At 40.3% G+C, this 22,859-nt stretch overlaps 1 protein-coding gene across 10 annotated transcripts in view; it reads right to left on the bottom strand.

Moving 5' to 3' along the window:
- BCAS3 (BCAS3 microtubule associated cell migration factor) overlaps positions 1–22,859 on the bottom strand; it is a 1,590,540-nt gene that overhangs the window by 1,169,470 nt on the left and 398,211 nt on the right. For all 10 annotated transcript variants that reach the window (XM_077296228.1, XM_077296227.1, XM_077296225.1 and 7 more), the window contains one exon: positions 17,353–17,446. In XM_077296228.1, the coding sequence (XP_077152343.1) occupies positions 17,353–17,446 (94 nt within the window). The remainder of the gene's footprint in view (positions 1–17,352; positions 17,447–22,859) is intronic.

Consider the following 22,859-nt stretch of genomic DNA (forward strand, 5'->3'; position numbering starts at 1 on the left):
CACAACACTTGGTGTAAATATAAAATGCAGCTTAACAGTATATAGGAACTTTAGAGGAAAAAAGCAATCAAGCAGAAAGTCTATGAAGCACAGTTGTACTTGAGGAAACTTGACTCGAATAAGTCCATGTTTAGTCCAAACACAGATATGCTTATAAGACAGTACAAGCAATGTCTTAGCTCAACCAGGAAGGCCTGGGTGATAATCTCAGGTTTAAGCAGAGCAGCAACAGCTTACATGTCCAGCAAATGCAGATGGAAACAAACACAAGCAGCCAGATGGAGGAGGATTACTGGAAACCGATGTATGCAGCAGAAACTCAGAGCTGAGTAGCAGGATCTCCACACAGGTTCGCAGGAGCAGGTGCAAAGCCAGGGAGTCGCCAGGATCAGGAGCTGGATGCAAGGCAGAATACTCTAGCACATACTAAAAGCTGGGGTGGAGCTATATAGCAGGAAGACACAGTGCACATGAGACCAAAGACGCCATCTTGGAAAAGGGCAGTAATGCACAAAAGGTCATCAAAATGTTCAGAGTCCTGACAAACCTCTATGCTGATGATACACAAATCTACCTCTCTGGACCAGATATCACCACCCTACTAACCAGAATCCCTCAATGTCTTCTCCGCTAGATTTCTAAAACGTAACATGGACAAAACAGAATTCATCATCTTTCCTCCATCTCACGCAACCCCAACGGACTTATCCATTACAGTAAACGGCTGCCCACTCTCCCCAGTCCCACAAGTTCGCTGACTTGGGGTAATCCTTGATACTGATCTCTCCTTCAAACCACATATCCAAGCCCTTTCTACTTCCTGCCGACTTCAACTCAAAAATATTTCACGGATCCATATATTCCTAAACCAAGAATCTGCAAAAACCCTAGTCCATGCCCTCATCATCTCCCACTTTGACTACTGCAACCTCCTGATCTGTGGCCTCCCCTCAAACACTCTCGCACCCCTCCAATCTATTCTAAACTCTGCTGCCCGACTAATCCACCTGTCCCCCCGCAATTCCCTGGCCTCTCACCTGTCAATCCCTTCACTGGCTCCCGATTGCCCAGAGACTCCAGTACAAAACCCTAACCATGACATACAAAGCCATCCACAACCTGTCTCCTTCATACATCTGTGACCTCGTCTCCCTGTACTTACCTGCACGCAACCTCTGATCCTCACAAGATCTCCGTCTGTACTCCCCTCTTATCTCCCCTTCCCACAATTGCATACAAGATTTCTCTCGCGCATCACCCCTACTCTGGAACTCTCTACCCCAACACATCAGACTCTCGCCTACCGTGAAAACCTTCAAAAATACCCTGAAGACCTACCTCTTCCGACAAGCCTACAACCTGCAGTAACCGCCAATCGACCAAACCGCTGCACAACCAGCTCTACCCTCACCTACTGTATCCTCACCCATTCCTTGTAGATTGTGAGCCCTCGTGGGCAGGGTCCTCTCTCCTACTGTACCAGTCGTGACTTGTATTGTTTAAGATTATTGTACTTGTTTTTATTATGTATACCCCTCCTCACATGTAAAGCGCCATGGAATAAATGGCGCTATAATAAAAAATAATAACTTACCGATCGCTGGAGGTACGACTGCTGAGGCCCCATAACCCTGAGAACAGGGGCTTGAGGAGCCCCAGATGAACGGAGAAGAGGTTGATCATGTGCAGTACTGATTTATTCATTTTAATCGGAGTGCTGAAGACCAGCCGAGCACAGTGCTTGTCAATCTCCAGTGGTCTCATTGACAATGTATGAGATGGTAGTGGGCATGATTGACCTCTGTTCCATTTAGCTGGGGCTCTCCAGAGCACCAGTTTTGGGATTAGTATCAGCCTCAGCTTTCAGCCCCTCATTGATTTGGAAGTTATCCTTAGGATAGGTTATAACTTTAAAACCTGAGAATACCCCTTTACAGACTTCCTTTAAATTTGGCAGTATTCTGTAAGTAGAGTGATTTCTTAGGTAAAAAAAAATGCTGATGAGAAGTGTATAGGGGTTATCCGGCCTTAGGCTACAAGTCAGCAGTCACTCTATGTGCTGGAACAGGGAGCGGGTAGGCACATGACCGCAAGTATGCAATTTGCATACATGCGGTCACGTGACAACTAGGCATGGGCGGCCTTACCCAATCCAAGTGTAATGAGCGAGAGTGGATGCGTCTAGTCGAGATGAGGTCAGGTGTATGCAAATCACATACTTACGGTCACATGACCACTCGTTTTGGTGTCGGCACAGGAGAACCCTCACAGTGCACAATGCATGTGATGTGAGGATTCACAAGTCGGCAGTCACATTGAGTGTCTGCAGACTTATACCTCAAGGCCGGAAAAACCTCTTTAAGTTTTTATAGAAAATAAAAATTCTTGAGAGAGTGTAGGTGTTCTGTAATTAAAAATAAAAAAAAGTTTATATAAAACAATAATCTGCTCACTGTCCCGTGGACAATGGTAACATATACAAAAACTTCTAAACTAAAATCATTGATATGGTTTCTTTCTTTAACTGGCAGGATAATATTAAAATACACACAGCTGGACATCATTCATTCATCGCTAACTGCCATCTGTCAAGTATTTATACTGATTGCATACATTACAGTGCCAGTATAGCACCCCAGCTATTGCTCATCTGCCTTATTCCGGTATAAAAGAGAGGAACGTGCAAGGCCGGCGTCACACTCAGCGTAGGGAAATACGGTCCGTATTTTACAGGCGTAATACACAGAAATGATCCTAAAACAGTGAACCGTATGTCATCCGTAGGCAGGGTGTGGATGCGTATTTTGAGCATGTAAGCCTCCGTATGTGATCTGTATGGCATCCGTACGACGAGATTTTCTCGCCGGCTTGCAAAATGGATCCATGGGCTCAAATATTCGTGAAAACATATATACAGTCTATATATATATACACTATGTTCCAAATTATTATGCAAATGACATTTTTCTCTGATTTTCCTAAATGGTTGGTGCAAATGACAGTCAGTCTAATAAAAGTCATCACCTGTTAGAGTATACATCGAATTTTATTGAAGAAACCTCCCAATGATAACAGTATAATCTCTAAAATAAATAAAAACTTAAAATGCACTGTTCCAAATTATTAGGCACAGTAGAATTTCTAAACATTTGATATGTTTTAAAGAACCGAAAATGCTCATTTGTGGAATTTGCAGCATTAGGTCACATTCACTGAACAAAAAAGCTATTTAACTCCAAAACATCCTAACAGGCCAAGTTACATGATAACATAGGAACCCTTCTTTGCTATCACCTTCACAATTCTTGCATCCATTGAATTTCTGCTTCTGTTTCTTTGCATGAAGTCAGAATAGCCGCTGTTTTGATGTGAACTGCCTCCCACCCTCATAGATCTTTTGCTTGATGATACTCCAAAGGTTCTCTATAGGATTGTGGTCAGGGGAAGATGGTGGCCATACCGTGAGTTTATCTCCTTTTATGCCCATAGCAGCCAATGACTCAGAGGAATTCTTTACAGCATGAGATGGTGCATTGTCAGCATGAAGATGATTTTGCTCCTGAAGGCACATTTCTGCTTTTTATACCATGGAGGAACGTTGTCAGTCAGAAACTCTATATACTTTGTAGAGGTCATCTTCACACCTTCAGGAACCTTAAAGGGCCCTACCAGCTGTTTCTCCATGATTCCGGCCCAAGACATGACTCCTCCACCTCCTTTTGACGTTGCAGCCTTGTTGGGACATGGTGGCCATCCACCAACCATCCACTACTCCATCCATTTGGACCATCCAGGGTTGCTCAACACTTATCAGTAAACAAGACTGTTTGTAAATTAGTCTTCATGTATGTGTGGGCCCAATGCAACCATTTCTGCTTGTGAATACTGTTTAAGGGTGGCCGAATAGTAGGTTTATGCATCACAGCAAGCCTTTGAAGGATCCTACACCTTGATGTTCGAGGGACTCCAGAGGCACCAGCAGCTTCAAATATCTGTTCGCTGCTTTGTAATGGCTTTTTAGCAGCTGCTCTCTTAATCCGATGAACTTGCCTGGCAGAAATCTTCCTCATTATGCCTTTATCAGCACAAACACATCTGTGCTCAGATACAGCCACAAATCTCTTAACAGTACGATGATCACCCTTAAGTTTTCGGGAAATTTCTAATGTTTTCATCCCTTCACCAAGGCATTGCACTATTTGATGCTTTTTCTTTCCCATGTTACTTGAAAACTGTGACCTGCTTAATAATATGGAACATCATTTTTAAGTAGTTTTCCTTTAATTAGAATCACCTGGAAAACTAATTATCACATGTGTTTAACATTGATTTCAGTGATCCATTGAGCCCTGAGACACAATACCATCCACGAGTTTATTTGAAAAACAAAACAATTACATCTTTATGACACTTAAATCCAATTATCCAATGTGCATAATAATTTGGAACACAGTATATATATCTATATATATATATATATATATATATATATATATATATATATATATATATATATATATATAGTCAGTGAGACACATATGTATGTATATATATATATTTATATTTCATACAGCGCAAGATAGCAGAAACGCCGGTAATTCAATTGCCGGCTTTTGCAATCTCCCTCATATAATGTCGGGTTTGGGAAGGAGATAGCAAAAGCCGGCAATTGAATTACCGGCTTTTCTGCTATCTAGCGCTGTATGAAATATAAATATATATATATATATATATATATATATATATATATATATATATATATATATATATATATATATTTATATACGTGTCTCACTGATATATATATATATATATATATATCTCCCTATTCTATGTGTAGACATTTATTTGATCTGTTCTATTCTATCCGGTCAGTGTGATTTTACTGTACGCTGCACTGAATTGCCGGCTTTTCTATAGAACACCGCTGCGTATTTCTCGCAAGTCACACTGATGGTCCGTGTGTGTTCATCGCCCCTATAGACTTTCATTGCCGGATTTTTTGCGCAATACGCTGACAAACGCAGCATGCTGTGATTTTCTACATCCGTAAAATACAGCTGAGAAATAAACGGCAGATAGGAGCTGCCCCATAGAAAATCATTGGTCCGTGTGCAATGCGTAGTTTTTGTGCCTCTCATACGTCCGTAACACTCTCTAGTGTGACGCCGGCCTAAGTTCTAACTGCACAATGTGATAATTCTTTCTATACAGATCAATATAAATGAGTCAGTATCTTTTTATATAGCACAATAAAAGAGAAATGAGATACAGCACACATTGCTCGCAGACATAAATATGAACAGTCTACCTACATCAATTCTTTGTGCCATTTTGTTAGATAACTACGTCGCTGTAATATAATTAGAAGTGAAAAATGTTAAATCAGAGTAAAAATCCATATAAAATGTAGCAAGCAGACTAATGCTCAGAATGATAATGGGGTAAAAGGCATGAGGTCCCATAGGACTGAATTTCAAATTGTAATACACCACATAAGGGTAATCAGTGCTGGGTGTCTGCCTTCCATGACGCCAGGGCACTGCCGGGTCACTGGAAAAAGGGATAATGATCCGTAAATAAGCTGTGGTAAACATTTCAGAGTAAAATCTCCAAAGTGTTGTTGAAAGTTGTAGCTTTATTTTATAAAGGAAATATATAGCAATTCATTTAGAAATGGCATTGCATGATGCAGCGATATTTGGGAATGCACTTTGGCACAAGTTTAAACAAATTCTATTACAGAATGTATCCTCCATTTTACATATTACAGAATGTGTAACTTTTACTTGTAAAATGAGTACATTAAACTACTTAATATATGCTGCCCCCTGGAGTTAACTTTGAAAATTGCTTAAAAATAAATAAATTAAAAATTACATTAATAATATCCAAAAATACAGTAATTTTGTTAAAAGAGGAAAAAATGTTATAACCTCTAAAACTGACAAGAATAAGAGTGTATTAAACTAATACAAATATGGTTGCCTAGGTTAACAGGTTACAGTCATATGTTTAACAACGTAGACATGTTATATATAAACCCATTTATTCGGTTATATATAAACCCATTTATTCGAGGGCAATTCTTCTTTTTTTTGTGCTTTAATTTTTTCCTCTCCTTCTTCCAAAAGCCAGAACTCTTTTAATTTTCTGTCCACTGAGCCACAGGGCTTGTTTTTTTTTAAGGGATGAGTTGTAGTTCTGTATGGGCAGAACTGTTGCGCTGGGGTCTTGAGTTAAGATCCCACCAAAGATAACATCTGGAAGGAGTTTGTTTATTCTCACCGTGTTTGCGTGGGTTTCCTCCGGGTTCTCCGGTTTCCATCCACACTCACAAGACATACTGATAGGGAAATTAGTTAGTGAGCCCCAATGGGTCAGCGATCATGATGACAATTCCCGTAATGAGTTACAGGATATTCTGGCGCCATATAAGCAAGGCATAACAAATAAATAATAAATATTTTACCATACAATGTACCAAAAAATAGGAAAAAAAAATCAAAGTGTAGTGAAATGGTGTAAATAATTTCCACCATAGTTTGGAGGGCTTTGCTTTCATGGCGTTCATTGTATAGCACAAATGACCTGGAAATCTGATTCTCCATGTCAGAATGATGAAGGTGATACTAAACTTGAATAGTTGTTTCTTTTATTTTATTTAAGCAGCTATAAAATTCTTTTAAAAAAATTGATTGTTAATGTTTATTTTTTTCCCCATTTTTCAAGACTCAAAATGTATTTATTTTTCTGTCAATTGAACTGTGTAAGGATTGTTTTATGTGCGCTAAGCTGGTACTTTTAGTGTTAACAAATTGGGGTACATAAGACTTTTTAAGAGTATTTTAAACAGAAATCATTTGAATAGTATTTTTTTAAATCATTTTTAAAAACTTTTTAAACTCTTTATTCTTTTATCTGTTCTATTTTTAAGTCCCATTAGGGGTTATGCTCCTTTGCCCACTTGTTTTGTATATTACAGTATTGCAGTGTACAGCATAAATCATGGTCTTCTATCACTAGTCTTCACGGGAACTCCAAGATGGCAGCTATGGGGAGGCATCTCCACTGGCCCTGAGGCTGCCACGTTAACTTATCGATACCCTTAAATTGCATAGTACAGTAAATACAGTTACATCTACTTGTCCTAAGTGGTTAATCCTCTTACAAAATTGAATATTGATGGATCTACTGTATCTTGTAAGCAGAAGTGGTTATTTGCTAGATTGACATTACACTAGCGATATATAGAGACTGGAGTAGGTTTCTCTAGTATCCTACAGACCATTGTATTCGGAGCATTTTCTAATTTGGGGATATCTAGATGTTGTATTTCTATTTTAGAATACGTATTAAAGGTTATATTTTAATAGGGTTTTTTCTAGTGAGCTGTCCTAAGTGGTTAAACAGCAAGTGAACATCATAAGGGAAATATTTTTTTAGTCTTAAAATGTATTATCTCATGAAAAGAATACTTATTAGAAAAAAAACAGCAAGTCAGGGTTTTTTTACTTGCAGATTAATCAACTCTGTTGTAAATTGTTTTACTCAAACAAATGGCGCACAAAGTGAATAAATTTGCCAAATGTTATAATCTTCTTAATCATACGATTTTTATTTACAATTTTCACGGCGCTGTGGAATATTATGGTGATGTAAGGGAGTAAAATATTAAATAATGATAATTTGCTTCACTTTCCACTGATCTCTAACAGCAGAGTAAATGAATTAAAGGGATTCCATTAATGGACACAGGACTGTTTCAGTCAATGATCGACAGTAGTTCATCAATATTCTGACAGAGCGAACATCTGTTCTAACAAAATAGTGAAGCCAGCAGCCAACCAGTGTCCTCTGACTGGCTGCAGTAGTCCCATAACACAAAAATGTCACGTGACTCACTGAGCATAGTAGCATTTACATTGCTGAAGAGGCGTCAATGCGGAAGGTGAGTACCCAATGCATCTATTTTAAATGGGGTCCTGAAATGATTAGATTAGGGTTGTCCAGTAGTGGACAACCCCCTTAAGTTTCCCTACCACTATTCCCCACCACTATTTTGAATATCTAGTAAACTATTTCCATATTTCCTCATGCTTTTTTCCTCAGAATTTTCAGGGTTGTGTAATTTCATCACATTTCTCCTGATATGGCTTTTCTTACTTTAACCCCTCCCTGACGTCGGACGGGATAGTACGTCCGACGTCAGGTCCCCTGCTTTGATGCAGGGCTCCGCGGTGAGCCCGCATCAAAGCCGGGACATGTCAGCTGTTTTGAACAGCTGACATGTGCCCGCAATAGCGGCGGGTGAAATCGCGTTTCACCCGCCGCTATTAACTAGTTAAATGCCACTGTCAAACGCAGACAGCGGCATTTAACTACCGCATCCGGCCGGGCGGCCGGAAATGACGTCATCGCCGACCCCCGTCACATGATCGGGGGTCAGCGATGCTTCAGTATTGTAACCATAGAGGTCCTTGAGACCTCTATGGTTACTGATCGACGGTAGCTGTGAGCGCCACCCTGTGGTTGGCGCTCACAGCACACCTGATTTTCTGCTGCATAGCAGCGATCTGATGATCGCTGCTATGTAGCAGAGGCGATCGAGTTGTGCCTGCTTCTAGCCTCCCATGGAGGCTATTGAAGCATGGCAAAAGTAAAAAAAAAAAGTTTAAAAAAATGTGAAAAAAATAAAAAAACATAAAAGTTTAAATCACCCCCCTTTCGCCCCAATCAAAATAAATCAATAAAAAAAAATCAAACCTACACATATTTGGTATCGCCGCGTTCAGAATCGCCCGATCTATCAATAAAAAAAAGCATTAACCTGATCGCTAAACGGCGTAATGAGAAAAAAATCCGAAACGCCAGAATTATGTTTTTTTGGTCGCCGTGACATTGCATAAAAATGCAATAACGGGTGATCAAAAGAATGTATCTGCACCAAAATGGTATCATTAAAAACGCCAGCTCGGCACGCAAAAAATAAGCCCTCAACCGACCCCAGATCATGAAAAATGGAGACGCTACGAGTATTTTTTATTTATTTTTTCTAGCAAAGTTTGGAATTTTTTTTCACCACTTAGGTAAAAAATAACCTAGTCATGTTAGGTGTCTATGAACTCGTAATGACCTGGAGAATCATAATGGCAGGTCAGTTTTAGCATTTAGTGAACCTAGCAAAAAAGCCAAGCAAAAAACTAGTGTGGGATTGCACTTTTTTTGCAATTTCACCGCACTTGGAATTTTTTTCCCGTTTTCTAGTACACGACATGGTAAAACCAATGATGTCTTTCAAAAGTACAACTCGTCCCGCAAAAAAGAAGCCCTCACATGGCCAAATTGACAGAAAAATAAAAAAGTTATGGCTCTGGGAAGGAGGGGAGTGAAAAACGAATACGGAAAAACGGAAAATCCCACGGTCATGAAGGGGTTAAGGCCGGGGTCACATAGAAATATATGCAGCTGCACGCTCCGATCCAGAGTGCCAGCGGCAGTGCCAGATATTGATGCACGAGTTTCTCGCATTGCACACGCAAGTGTGATCCCGGCCTAATTCTTTTAACAGTCCAGTACCACTCCCTGTCCTCAAGTCACTAAAATAAGTAAAGTCTTATGATTTGTTAAAGTGGGGAAGGATCATTGATTACATGCTATAAGTGAACACTTCTGGAAAATGTTCCACTATAAAAAAAACAACAAAACAACACTATAGCTGTATGTGTCTGCCACTGACTTTCCTTGTAGTAAAACATAGCTTCATAGGGGTGGTCTGGCCTTAAAACACAAGTCTACAGCTACTCTAAGTGACTGCAGACTTGTGAATCCTCACAGAACGTGCACTGCACCCTGAAGATTCTCCAGTGCTGGCTCCAGAAGCGGGTGCCTGGTCATGTGACAGCAAGTTTGCGATTTGCATGCTTCCAGACACATTCCAACTAGACGTGTCCGGCCTCGCTCAATACACTTTCACTGAGCGAGCGTGCACATGTCTAGATGGCACGTGAGAACCTATATGTAATTCACAGGATTCAGACGTCTGAAGTCATATAGAGTGACTGCAAACTTGCATCCTAAGGCCACGTGCACAGGATTTGTGAGTTTTTACCTCAGTAGTTGGTCAGAATTTTACCTCAGTATTTGTAAGCCAAAACCAGGTGTGGGTGATAAATGAAGAAGTGGTGCATATGCATCTATTATACTTTTCCTCTGATTGTTCTTCTCCTGGTTTTGGCTTACACATACTGAGGTAAAAAAATTCACCAAATACTCAACGTGTGCATGTGGCCTTAGGCCGGACAACCTCTTTAAGATATACTTTTTTTGCAGTACTGAATATTGTGGACTCTGCATTTCAATACTGGCAAAAACAGTGCCTAGATATATCTGCCAAACATAAATGAAACACATGAACATTTTTCATTCCTGTGTAGGGTATGTGCACACGTTCAGTATTTCCAGCAGAAAAATTTGCAACAAATATTGACGTGTTGGCAGGAAAAACGCTGCACAAAATACATGCGTTTTGGGCAAGCCTTTTTGATGCGTTTTTCTTCATTCATTAGTATGGGTGAAATCTGCCACAAACAAGCTGAAAGAATTAACATGCTGCAGGTTTAAATCTGCAAGGATAAAATAAGCAAACGTATGCACGTGTCTTCAGGAATCTCATTCGTTTTGCTTATACTAGGAAACCCTTCAGGTTTTCAAACAAATCTGCAAAGGAAAAAACGCAACAAAAACTGCAAGGTGTGCATAGATCCTAAATGTTTCCTTCAGCTATAGCTCATAAACACACAATAGAGGTTTAACCATATATCATGTTCTAAACTATTTTAAATGATAGTAAATCATGTTAAGAACAGAACAAAAATCAATGTTCAACATCTTAGCACCCAAAAGGACAAGTATACAATATTTAATGTTTATTGGACATTGAAAAATATTAAGAAATATGTTAGTATAGTTTTTAGAAGTTGCTTTTAACACAAAAAAAATGACAAAACAAGAATATTCAGTATATAAAGCACTTACTAGCAGAGATCTTTGGTTTTCCCTAATTAATATTTCTCTAGAGCTACAGTTAAGCAGACAGTCTGCTCGCGACCACAAGATAGTTAATTACATAGGACTCTCTGTCTGTTACCACATGACTGATGGGACAAGGTTTTCCAGACATGGTCAATTAACAGGTTGAAGCTCACCTAGTTACAAAACTGTTACATTTGATAAGTGAAGGGACTCCTCCTTAAAATTTCTAGTCTACACGCTAGTGACCCATGACTCTAAAGTTAGTGGGAAAAGGTTCACCTTTGCATCATTATCAGCGAAGCATCCAACAGCCATGGAAACTGAAATACAAAGCCTGCAAAAAATATGCCCCCCTCCAGTTACACTTTCTCTTATTGTACGACAGCTGTTTTTAAACTGGTAGAAAGAACAATGCTCCCCTACTGCTTAAAGGGAATGTGTCATCAGAAAATGATCCACTGTATATTTAAATCTGTTTTTTGTGTTAAAACTTTTAATTATTAAAGGGAATCTGTCAGCAGGTTTTTGCTATGTTAATGCAAGGGCAGCATGAGGTAGGGGTTAAAAATTGAATTCAATGATGTGTCATTTATTAAACCGTGGGCTGTTATTTACTTACACTGAAGGTTTTATCAGTAGACTATTATTGCCAGGTACAATGTGCATGAGACTGCTAGTTCGACTTCGCACCTCCTGTGATAAGCAGTTCACTGTCAATAGAAAATGTATACATAGAGCCTGGCTGGGGAGGGGTTAGTTTTCTATGCTCTGCTGCATACTACATAAAAAAACTGACTGTGTCAGATCTGCTGCACCAGTAAACTAAGTGATGCATCATTGGATTCAGGGTCTATTTGCCTACATCCGGCTGCTCTCAGAGGAGGTAGCAAAAACCTGCTGACAGATTCCCTTTAAAAGAAGCCGGTCACATCATATAATGATAGTAACCTGCAGATATAGGGTTAATCTGCAGGTTAATAGCATTAGAAAGGTGACGGCTGCCTTACTGAAAGTGCAGCACCCCGGAGAAAATAAATGTTATTCTTCTCAGGAGCTGCCGGCTTTCAGTCAAACAGGCGTTCCGGCACTGCTACAGTCACCGCTCACAGCACTGTGATCGGCGGCTGTAAGCACATCCTGGCACTTTGTATGCAGCTGGTTCTGTGCTGCAGAGGTGAATGTTGGTCGAAGTGTCGGGGTGTGATTACAGCCGCCGCTCACATTGCTGTGAGCGGTGACTGTAGCTGTGTCGGAACATCTGTATCACTGAAAGCCCTTAGGCTCCCAGGAGAAATAAAGTTAATTTTCTCCCAGGTACCACACTTTCAGTAAGGCAGCAGGGCAACTTTATAATGCTATTAACATTCAAATTAACGTTATATCTGCAGGTTAATGGCATTATCTTACGTGGCCTTTAAATTTTTAACAATGTACCTCAATCATATCGCAATCTTTCTTAAGCATAAAAGTTAGACATCTTCCAATTTTCACACTTTTATTTTTTTTTTTTTACATCACTGCATTTTATGTCACATAACTTTTACCAATTACCAAGCAATTTTAAAATCAATGTATCTGCACCATGACTTTTTTTTTTTGCAGAATAAAGTGTAGTTTTAAAGGGAACCTGTCAGGAAGTTTTTGTTATATAATCTGAGAACAGCATGAGGTTGCTGATAAAACACAGATTTCAGGGATGTGTCACTTATTAGGCAGTGTGCTGTTGTTTCCATATAATGAATGTTTTATTGGACATTATCACTGCCTGGACTACAGCTCAAGCGACTGCTAGACTGACCATGCCCCCTCCTCAGATACAGTGCCTTGCGAAAGTATTTGGCCCCTGGAACTTTTCAACCTTTTCCCACATATTATGCTTCAAACAAAGATACCAAATGTAAATTTTTGGTGAAGAATCAACAAGTGGAACACAATTGTGAAGTTGAACGAAATTTATTGGTTATTTTAAATTTTTGAGGAAATTCAAACACTGAAAAGTGGGGCGTGCAATATTATTCAGCCCCTTTAACTTAATATTTTGTTGCGCCACCTTTTGCTGCGCTTACAGCTGCAAGTCGCTTGGGGTATGTCTCTATCAGTTTTGTACATCGAGAGATATAAATTCTTGCCCATTCTTCCTTGGCAAACAGCTCGAGCACAGTGAGGTTTGATGGAGATCGTTTGTGAACAACCGTTTTTAGCTCTTTCCACAGATTCTCGATTGGATTGAGGTCTGGACTTTGACTTGGCCATTCTAACACCTGGATACATTTATTTGTGAACCATTCCATTGTAGATTTTGCTTTATGTTTGGGATCATTGTCTTGTTGGAAGACAAATCTCCTTCCCAATCTCAGGTCTTTTGCAGACTCCAACAGATTTTCTTCAAGAATGGTCCTGTATCTGGCTACATCCATCTTCCCATCAATTTTAACCATCTTTCCTGTCCCTGCTGAAGAAAAGCAGGCCCAAACCATGATGCTGCCACCACCATGTTTGACAGTGGGGATGGTGTGTTCAGGTTGAGGAGCTGTGTTGCCTTTACGCCAAACATATCGTTTGGCATTGTTGCCAAAAAGTTCGATTTTGGTTTCATCTGACCAGAGCACCTTCTTCCACATTTTACCTATCGCCACATAGTCCTAGATTTGCCACAACATAATAATGTTGCTTAGTGCATCCTGGGCAATATAGATTGAAGAGGAGACCAAATAATAGTCTGTACATATCTAACGAAATATAGCAAATTTTATTATATATATCAAAATAATACGTAAAATCACATGGACTAGTCAAATACTGTGAGCAAGTACAAAGAAGGCAATCCAAGACAAAACAACAACATCCACCATAGTGGGACTAGCCGGGGGTGCCAATAAGCCAATGGTACTAGAGATGGAACACATGAAAAACCTCAATGAGAGGAAACATAAATATACCTATGGTAAAGCATATAGATAGCTAAGACCAGGGATATCAAATTATATCTACACAAGTGGAAAAACTATACCAACATATCATCATTAATATAGCATAAGTCCCTTTCACAATACACATATAGTGGAACTTGTATAAGCCTATACCTTAAGGTACCTTCACACGAAACGACTTTACAACGAGAACGACAACGATCCGTAACGTTGCAGCGTCCTGGATAGCGATATCGTTGTGTTTGACACGCAGCAGCAATCTGGATCCTGCTGTGATATCGCTGGTCGTTGAATAAAGTTCAGAACTTTATTTGGTCGTCAGACCGGCGTGTATCGTCAGGTTTGACACCAAAAGCAACGATACCAGCGATGTTTTACGCTGGTAACCAGGGTAAATATCGGGTTACTAAGCGCAGGGCCACCCGATGTTTACCCTGGTTACCAGCGTAAAAGTAAAAAAAACAAACAGTACATGCTCACCTGCGCGTCCCCTGCCGTCCGCTTCCTGCTCTGACGGAGCGCCGGCCCTAAAGTGAAAGTAAAAGCACAGCGGTGACGTCACCGCTCTGCTGTTAGGGCCGGCGCTCACACAGTACAGGAAGCGGACGCCGGGGGACGCGCAGGTGAGCATGTACTGTTTGTTATTTTTACTTTTACGCTGGTAACCAGGGTAAACATCGGGTTACTAAGCGAGGCCCTGCGCTTAGCAACCCGATGTTTACCCTTGTTACCCGGGGACCTCGGCATCGTTGGTCGCTGGAGAGCGGTCTGTGTGACAGCTCTACAGCGACCAAACAGCGACGCTGCAGCGATCGGCATCGTTGTCTGTATCGCTGCAGCGTCGCTTAGTGTGAAGGTACCTTAAGTATAGTCACTAACTTGTGAAAGAGTCACAACTGGTCATAGCATGAACAAATATTCATGTAGTACCTGTGGCCATAGCTAAAGCTGGTGTATCTCCCCTGCTATCACGCTGGTGGGCACCACCTTCTTCCACATGTTTGGCGTGTTTCCTTTTTATGGATATCTTTGAGAAATTGCTTTCTTCTTGCCACTTTTCCATAAAGGCCATATTTGTGCAGTGTACAACTGATTGTTGTCCTATGGACAGACTGTCCCACCTCAGCTGTAGATCTCTGCAGTTCATCCAGAGTGAGCATGGGCCTCTTGGCTGCATCTCTGATCAGTCTTCTTCTTGTTTGAGATGAAAGTTTAGAGGGACGGCCGGGTCTTGGTAGATTTGCAATGGTATGATACTCCTTCCATTTCAATATGATCGCTTGCACAGTGCTCCTTGGGATGTTTAAAGTTTTGGAAATCATTTTGTATCCAAATGCGGCTTTAAACTTCTCCACAACAGTATCACGGACCTGCCTGTTGTGTTCCTTGGTCTTCATGATACTCTCTGTGCTTCAAACAGAACCCTGAGACTATCACAGAGCAGGTGCATTTATACGGAGACTTGATTACACACAGGTGGATTATATTTATCATCATTAGGCCTTTAGGACAACATTGGATCAGAGATCCACAATGAACTTCTGGAGTGAGAGTTTGCTGCACTGAAAGTAAAGGGGCGAATAATATTGCACGTCCCACTTTTCAGTTTTTGAATTTCCACAAAAATTTAAAATAACCAATAAATTTCGTTCAACTTCACAATTGTGTTCCACTTGTTGTTGATTCTTCACCAAAAATTTACATTTGGTATCTTTATGTTTGAAGCATGATATGTGGGAAAAGGTTGAAAAGTTCCAGGGAGCCAAATACTTTCGCAAGGCACTGTAAGCAGCTCACTGTCAATAGATGACGTACATAGAGAGCCTGCTGTGGGAGGGATTAGATTTCTGAGCTCTGCTACATTCTACATCTAAAAACAGCTGCTCCTAGTAAACTGATACATAGTTGATACATAGTTGGAATTAGGGTCTCTTCTTTCCCTACATTATGCTGCTCTAAAATGAGGTAGAAAAACCTGGTAACAGATTCTCTTCAAAGGCACCATTTTAAGCTACATATAATGTACTGAAAAACATTTTTTAAGGCTAGAATGAAAATAAAAACCATCCAAAAATGCAATTGACTAATTTGGGGATTTTTGTCTTTAGAGTTTCACTTTATTGCGTTATCTGTGGTGTAAATAATATGTTAACTTTATTGTGTGAGTGTTTTATTAGGGAGGCCATGGGGTTAATGTTTTGAATCTGGGAGTCCTAGTGGTGGGTTTGAAGGTTGTGGGCTTTGGTGCACGCCCATCCCCCACCTCAACAACAGAGAAACTACTGGAGCTGTTCTCGAGACCAGGAAGAGTCGATGCACATGACACCTGGGTGAGACCGTTCCATTATTTTAAGCAGATGTCTTTTGTACGTAAATAATGCTACCACGCAACAAATGATATTTATGTAGTACTGGTATGCTTCTGTATTCAGATGTGGTATAGAGAACAGTTGCATGGTGCCCAAAGTCACTGCTGGGATATTGCTTTAAATTATATGAGTTCATTGGCTGAGAGGCTGAGAGATTGAGAGTTGAATACTCATCTGAGCAATATTGGAATCTTAACATACCCATAGGATTTGTACATTTAACATTGGGTTTATAGTGTTGTTTGTAATGTAGTGTTTGATTCGTTGTTCTTGTCCTAATTGGGTTTTAAACAATATAATTAAAAGTTAAATTTTAGTCCAATTTAGTACCATTACTACCTTGCTGTTAAACGAGTGTTTTTTACTTTTGCACTATGAAACTTTAATAAAAAAACAAACTTTCACCAAAATCTGAGTGCAAAAACGGTTCCATTGATTGATTGACAAAGTTGTGTGAATGCTTCAACTGGTGGGGCCCAATAGGTGTACAAATATTGCATACTTGGAGGTCCACCGCTACAATCTATAGCCACATTTCATTCTTTGTTTCTCACAACATTGACAGCAACTGTTCTCATACATCTTCGATCATCATTAAATTATGAAACCATGCATTATATACTGCTGGAAAATGAACTTCATTAAAAAGGTTGTCTAACACAGCCCCATGAATCCAGTGTAGGCCACGACAGAGGTCAGGAATCAATGCCTGCTCCATTCAGAAGCCACAAGACCACTGAAGCCTGTGATTGGCAGCAGTGCTCAAGTGAATAGAATAGAGTGTCATAAAAAAAAACATTTGATGACGTGCACTTGACTGCAGCCAAACACACACTTCAGCTGTCTTTTGGCTTCCAAATGGAGCAGGCTTCTGGAGCGGCCTGCTCGAGATCCACAGGGAAGCTGGTGAGTATACCTTACTTTTTAAGGTTTTTACGAAAATCCTGTATCAGACAGTTCCTTTCGCTTTGATCTGGCCATATCAGAGTTTTATATATACATGATTAAAAACTTCTTACCACTGGGGTTAAATGCCATGCAGCAAATTGGTTTTTCATGAGCTGGAAAATGAGCAACAATGCCTTCACCATCAGAGTCTTCACTGACAAGAACCTACAACAAAGAAGTTAAAATATATACTTAATGTACAAAGAGAGGTATAATTACAATAAATTTTCATCTCTAAATACTATTTATTTTAGATTTTTTTTTATAGAACATGGTGTCCAAAATATTAATCTACATAAGCAACAAATTGCCTCTTGTCATAGCTGTACAAAAAGACATGGACCAAAAATCATACATTGACCTATTATGGCTCTGCAAAATCTTAACATTCTGATCAGTCTTTATGAAGCCTACTACCACGTCATGGTGAACCTCTCAGTGGGTCCGTGACATAAAACGTGTGGTGCCATGTGCCGATCACCGCTGAAGCCAGCAGGGGGAGCGACATGGTGTTCCACACCACCCATGCTGCAAGGCCGAGTGCCTATGACTCCAGGCCACATCACTCCTCAAGCACAGCCCCACAGCAGCAATGGGTGCCATACAGAACCAGCACCAAGTGAAAGGGGCTACAAAAACTCACCTACCACATATTCTCAGGCAGTGAGCTAAGAGTGAAAACAGACAGTAGCTACATTTTTGTGCAGCTACGAATAGCGCAAACATTTTGCAACGTGTCAATGTGACTTTAAAAAAAATCAGGCAAAAACTGTTTTCTGATGCAGGACCCTAATGTTTGCAGTTTGCTTATCACAGCACCAAAAAAACATGTTTAATACATTTTATGATGGAATAGATTTTTGGACAAGTACTCCTTATCTGGATTTTGTCTGCATGGTCTCTAAATTATGACTTGCACTAGATACAAATAGGAAATGGAGAAAATAAAAGCCTCACCGTGCAATGAGTCATATGGCTGCTCCAATTAGGTATGCATAGATCCAGTAACTGTTGAGCACCGGTAAAATAAAATGAAATTCAAATCTTTATTCCATCCGGATTAAAAATTAGGACATCCATGGCAAGTGATTAAAAGCATATTCATCCTTACACGTTTCTAGCCAAAGCCCTTAGTCATAGAGCACTGCACGACTAAGGGCTTCGGCCAGAAACGCGTCAGATGAACATGTTTTTAATCGTGTGCCATGGATGTCCTAATTTTTAATCTATATGGAATAAAGATCTGAATTTCATTTTATTCTCTACTGTGATGCAGATCTTTTTTTCCTTATGACTTGTACTAACTTGTATAGAACATAGAGTACATAACTATACAATTCATATACAGCTTTTCCTAATCTCCTAGCATTTAACCAAATGTTTAGTGTTTCGGAATAAAACACCCACTGTGACAAATTATGGGAGATATAGACACCTATAGATAGGAGACACAAGTGGAAGCTACAGTAAATATACTAATGGTGACTTCCTTAAATGAATGATTTGCCAAAAATTGCCTATAAAAGATCAAATACACACCTAAATAACCTTTCCAGTGCTGCCACTCCAGTCCTGCCTATCGCTTACTTAATTGCAGCAATGAAGTCCCATTAAAGGGTTATTACCACCTTTAGAAGTTATCAACAGGATAGGTGATAACTTGCCGATTGGGGTGACTAATAGCTGGCAACCCTATAATCACGAAAGCAGAGCTCTGAGAGGTCCCGTCAGATGGCGTTGTGGCCACATATGAGCACCACCACTCCATTCTTTTTCTGTGGGTCTACCAAAGATGCTTCATTCATGAGCATAGTGATGAATAGAGCAATGCCTGACTACCACTCCATTCAGATTGGGAATTTTGGCGCTCCATTCTCAAGATCCATGGAGTCTCAGCAGTCAGCCCTACAATATTACTAATTTGTCACCTATTATGTGCATAGATGATATCTTCTAAACATAGGAATAACCCTTTAACTCACACATGACCATTACAGTCAAAATCACTAGATTGTCACCTATCCTGTGTATAGATGATAACTTCTAAATATAGAAATAACTTTTTAACCACACAGGACCACTACAGTCAAAATCACTAATTTGTCACCTACCTGAGGATAGATGATAACTTCTAAATAAAGGAATAACCCTTTAAGCACACAGGACCACTACAGTCAATCACTGGCCTCGGTGGTATGTCACTGAGGTTGGTCATTTGCTGCAGCAGTCACTTATGGTAGACGCTGCAGTCAAGGTAGTGACAGGTAATGCAGACTGGAGTTGCTAGTGGATTTAATGTATGTAGTTTTTATTATTTTCTCCCATTTCCTCCCATGGGCAAATTTTTCCAGATCCTGAAAATCTCCTTAAAGACAATTGACTGCCCCCCTTAGACAATAAGAGTGCCCCTCAGACCTCTGACCCAGTTAAAAGACCTTTTAGGTATATGTGATGCAACACAAGTAGGTAGACTTATCTTTAAGGAATAGAAAAAAGTTAATTTTGCCCCTTGACCCTATCCTAAATTGAGAGCCTAACTGTGAATTCTACAAGCATTCTAGGAAGAGCATAGAAAACTTAGCGGTAAATATCATTTATTCTTGTTGGACACGTATGTAAGCTTGCTGCATTAAGGTCTAATGGCTCCCAGAGCTCTAGTTTTATGAGAACAAACTAGGGTAACATCAGAGGGCAATTAGACACATAAGCGCTGGAGACGACTCAGTCCAGCAGTAGCAAGCTACGATTAGTGGAAAATATTCTGACCTTCTGACCTTTGACAGCCAGCTCAGTCACTTCTAATTGGGGACCAGAGGAAAGAGATATTGTTTGTAAATGTGCTGGAAATCAAGAACAACAGATGAGGTCAGAGTTAACATCCTGAAGTGAGTAGGAGGACAGGGCTGGCCAGAGTAAAGAGAGAACAAATAGCTGCCCTGGGATGCCAGAACAAGATGTTTTTAATGGGATCTACCATTTACAGACATTATTGCTTAAAGGGAGTCTATAAATACAGAGCACTCAGCACACAGTGCTTAAGATAATAAAACCTGTCTTTTTATTGCGGCACACACTGGGGGAGTAGTGGCAGGACCTAGAGCTCCCATAGTGGCCTCACCTTTGTTCTTGATTGGTGATGTTATCAAGTATGGGGCCTGCACTATTTCTTTCAAAGTTTCAGCCATTAGTTGAAATTAAGAAGAAACATTTTGTGACCCCGTTAGGTCTCTAAATCATTCTGATCAGTCCGGATTTTGCATATGTCTGCCAAACAGTGTGTGCATGAGAAAAACACAAACTATTTCAAAAATTGTTTTAAAACATACATTTTCGATCAAAATAATAAAAAAAGAAGAGAAGATTGAAGGAAAATAAGGAGATAGTTAATCTGCTGCTGGAAGCTGTAGTAGCTGTAACTTCTTCTTATGTGTACTTCAGGGTCTCATACACATTTTGTCCACAGTAAACATGAGCCATGCTGATGTACGAGCAGAATTTCTTACTGTTACAGGTGGAAATCGACTTACACGGAGCTACAGAAAAAGAGGCTACACAGGTAATTGGTGCTTACATACCATGGTAATGCACAGACCACTGATTGAATCTACTTTCACCTAGTATGCGGAGCTTCTAGGACTATTCCCTAAACAACAATGTGGTCTTATAATAATTGTACACATACTATACTACAAACAAGTATTAGGCAGTAGTGGGAAAAAAGGCTGCAAAGTAAGAATACTTAAAAAAAATAGAAGGGGTATTATTTTATATGTATCAATTAACAATATGCAAAGTGAATAAACAAAATTAAATCTAAATCAAATTAATATTTGGTATTACCACCCTTTGTCTTCAAAACAGTATCAAAGTATCACTTCTCTTGGTACACTTGCACACAGTTTTGAAGGAACTCAACTCATAGAATGTTCCAAACATCTTGGACAACCACTTTCTATTTGTGACCCATGCCCTGGACCAGGGCGGCTCCTTGTGAGGATCCATGCCAGACAAAGTGATTCTAAACATGGTGAGATGACATTCCTTCTTTTATGTCAATAATTTTTGTAAAGGCCAAATACCAGGAAATATAAAACACAATGCAGCTTTAGTTAAAAAATAACATACCAACCAGAAAAAAAAAGAGTCAAATATGCGATAAAAACTCATGTTAAAAAAGCACACACAAAAATGCAGTGAAAAACTGCAAGTAACTGAATTTAAATAATAGGTGCAGAAATTTTGCAGCATCAAAACCTCACCAAGTTCATCAAGCTCATCAAGTGAATATAGCCAAATAGACAAATGACTGAAAGGCAATGCACGCACATTGAGTATTTGCTTGCAGAAATTTCTGCATCTCTCGGCAGGAAAAACGCGGCGGCAAAAAAAAAACCCCGTTTTTGTATGCGTTTTGTACAGCACATCTTTTTGTACAGCAAGGAAGGCTTTTTTGAGCTAAATAAAGATATTTATTAAAAAAAAAAAGTTTTGCGATATAATTTCTTGGTTCAACACCACCTTTTTCATGCTGATGCAGTGGCATCAGGGTAATGGGATTAGGGCATGGTGTCAGCAGCTGTCATTGATACCTAGCTCTAGGCTTAAGGCCCCGTCTCACATAGCGAGATCGCTAGCGAGATCGCTGCTGAGTCACAGGTTTTGTGACGCAACAGCGACCTCAGTAGCGATCTCGCTATGTGTGACACGTACCAGCGATCAGGCCCCTGCTGCGAGATCGCTGGTCGTGTCGGAATGGCCTGGGCCGTTTTTTGATCCTTGAGGTCCCGCTGACATCGCTGAATCGGTGTGTGTGACACCGATCCAGCGATGTCTTCACTGGTAACCAGGGTAAACATCGGGTTACTAAGCGCAGGGCCGCGCTTAGTAACCCGATGTTTACCCTGGTTACCAGCGTAAATGTAAAAAAAAACAAACAGTACATACTCACCATCTGATGTCCGTCAGGTCCCTTGCCGTCCGCTTCCTGCTCTGACTGAGTGCCGCCGTACAGTGAGAGCACAGCACAGCAGTGATGTCACCGCTGCGCTCTGCTCTCACTGTACGGCCGGATCTCAGTCAGAGCAGGAAGCGGACGGCAAGGGACCTGACGGACATCAGATGGTGAGTATGTACTGTTTGTTTTTTTTGGTAACCAGGGTAAACATCGGGTTACTAAGCGCGGCCCTGCGCTTAGTAACCCGATGTTTACCCTGGTTACCCGGGTGCTGCAGGGGGACTTCGGCATCGTTGAAGACAGTTTCAACGATGCCGAAGTCGTTCCCCTGATCGTTGGTCGCTGGAGAGAGCTGTCTGTGTGACAGCTCCCCAGCGACCACACAGCGACAAAACAGCGACGCTGCAGCGATCAGCATCGTTGTCTGTATCGCTGCAGCGTCGCTGTGTGTGACGGGGCCTTTAGTAATGAAAAGGTGTCAGCCAGACACCCTCATTACTAAGTCAATAAGTAAACACAAACACACACACAAATACACACATTGTCACCAGTCTATGTAGGAGAGTTAACAGAGTGACCATAACAAAACAGCAACTGTTAATTTTAAAGAAAAAAAAACTGCAT

The sequence above is a fragment of the Ranitomeya variabilis genome, chromosome 3, assembly GCF_051348905.1.
Source record: "Ranitomeya variabilis isolate aRanVar5 chromosome 3, aRanVar5.hap1, whole genome shotgun sequence".
Lineage (NCBI taxonomy): Eukaryota > Metazoa > Chordata > Amphibia > Anura > Dendrobatidae > Ranitomeya > Ranitomeya variabilis.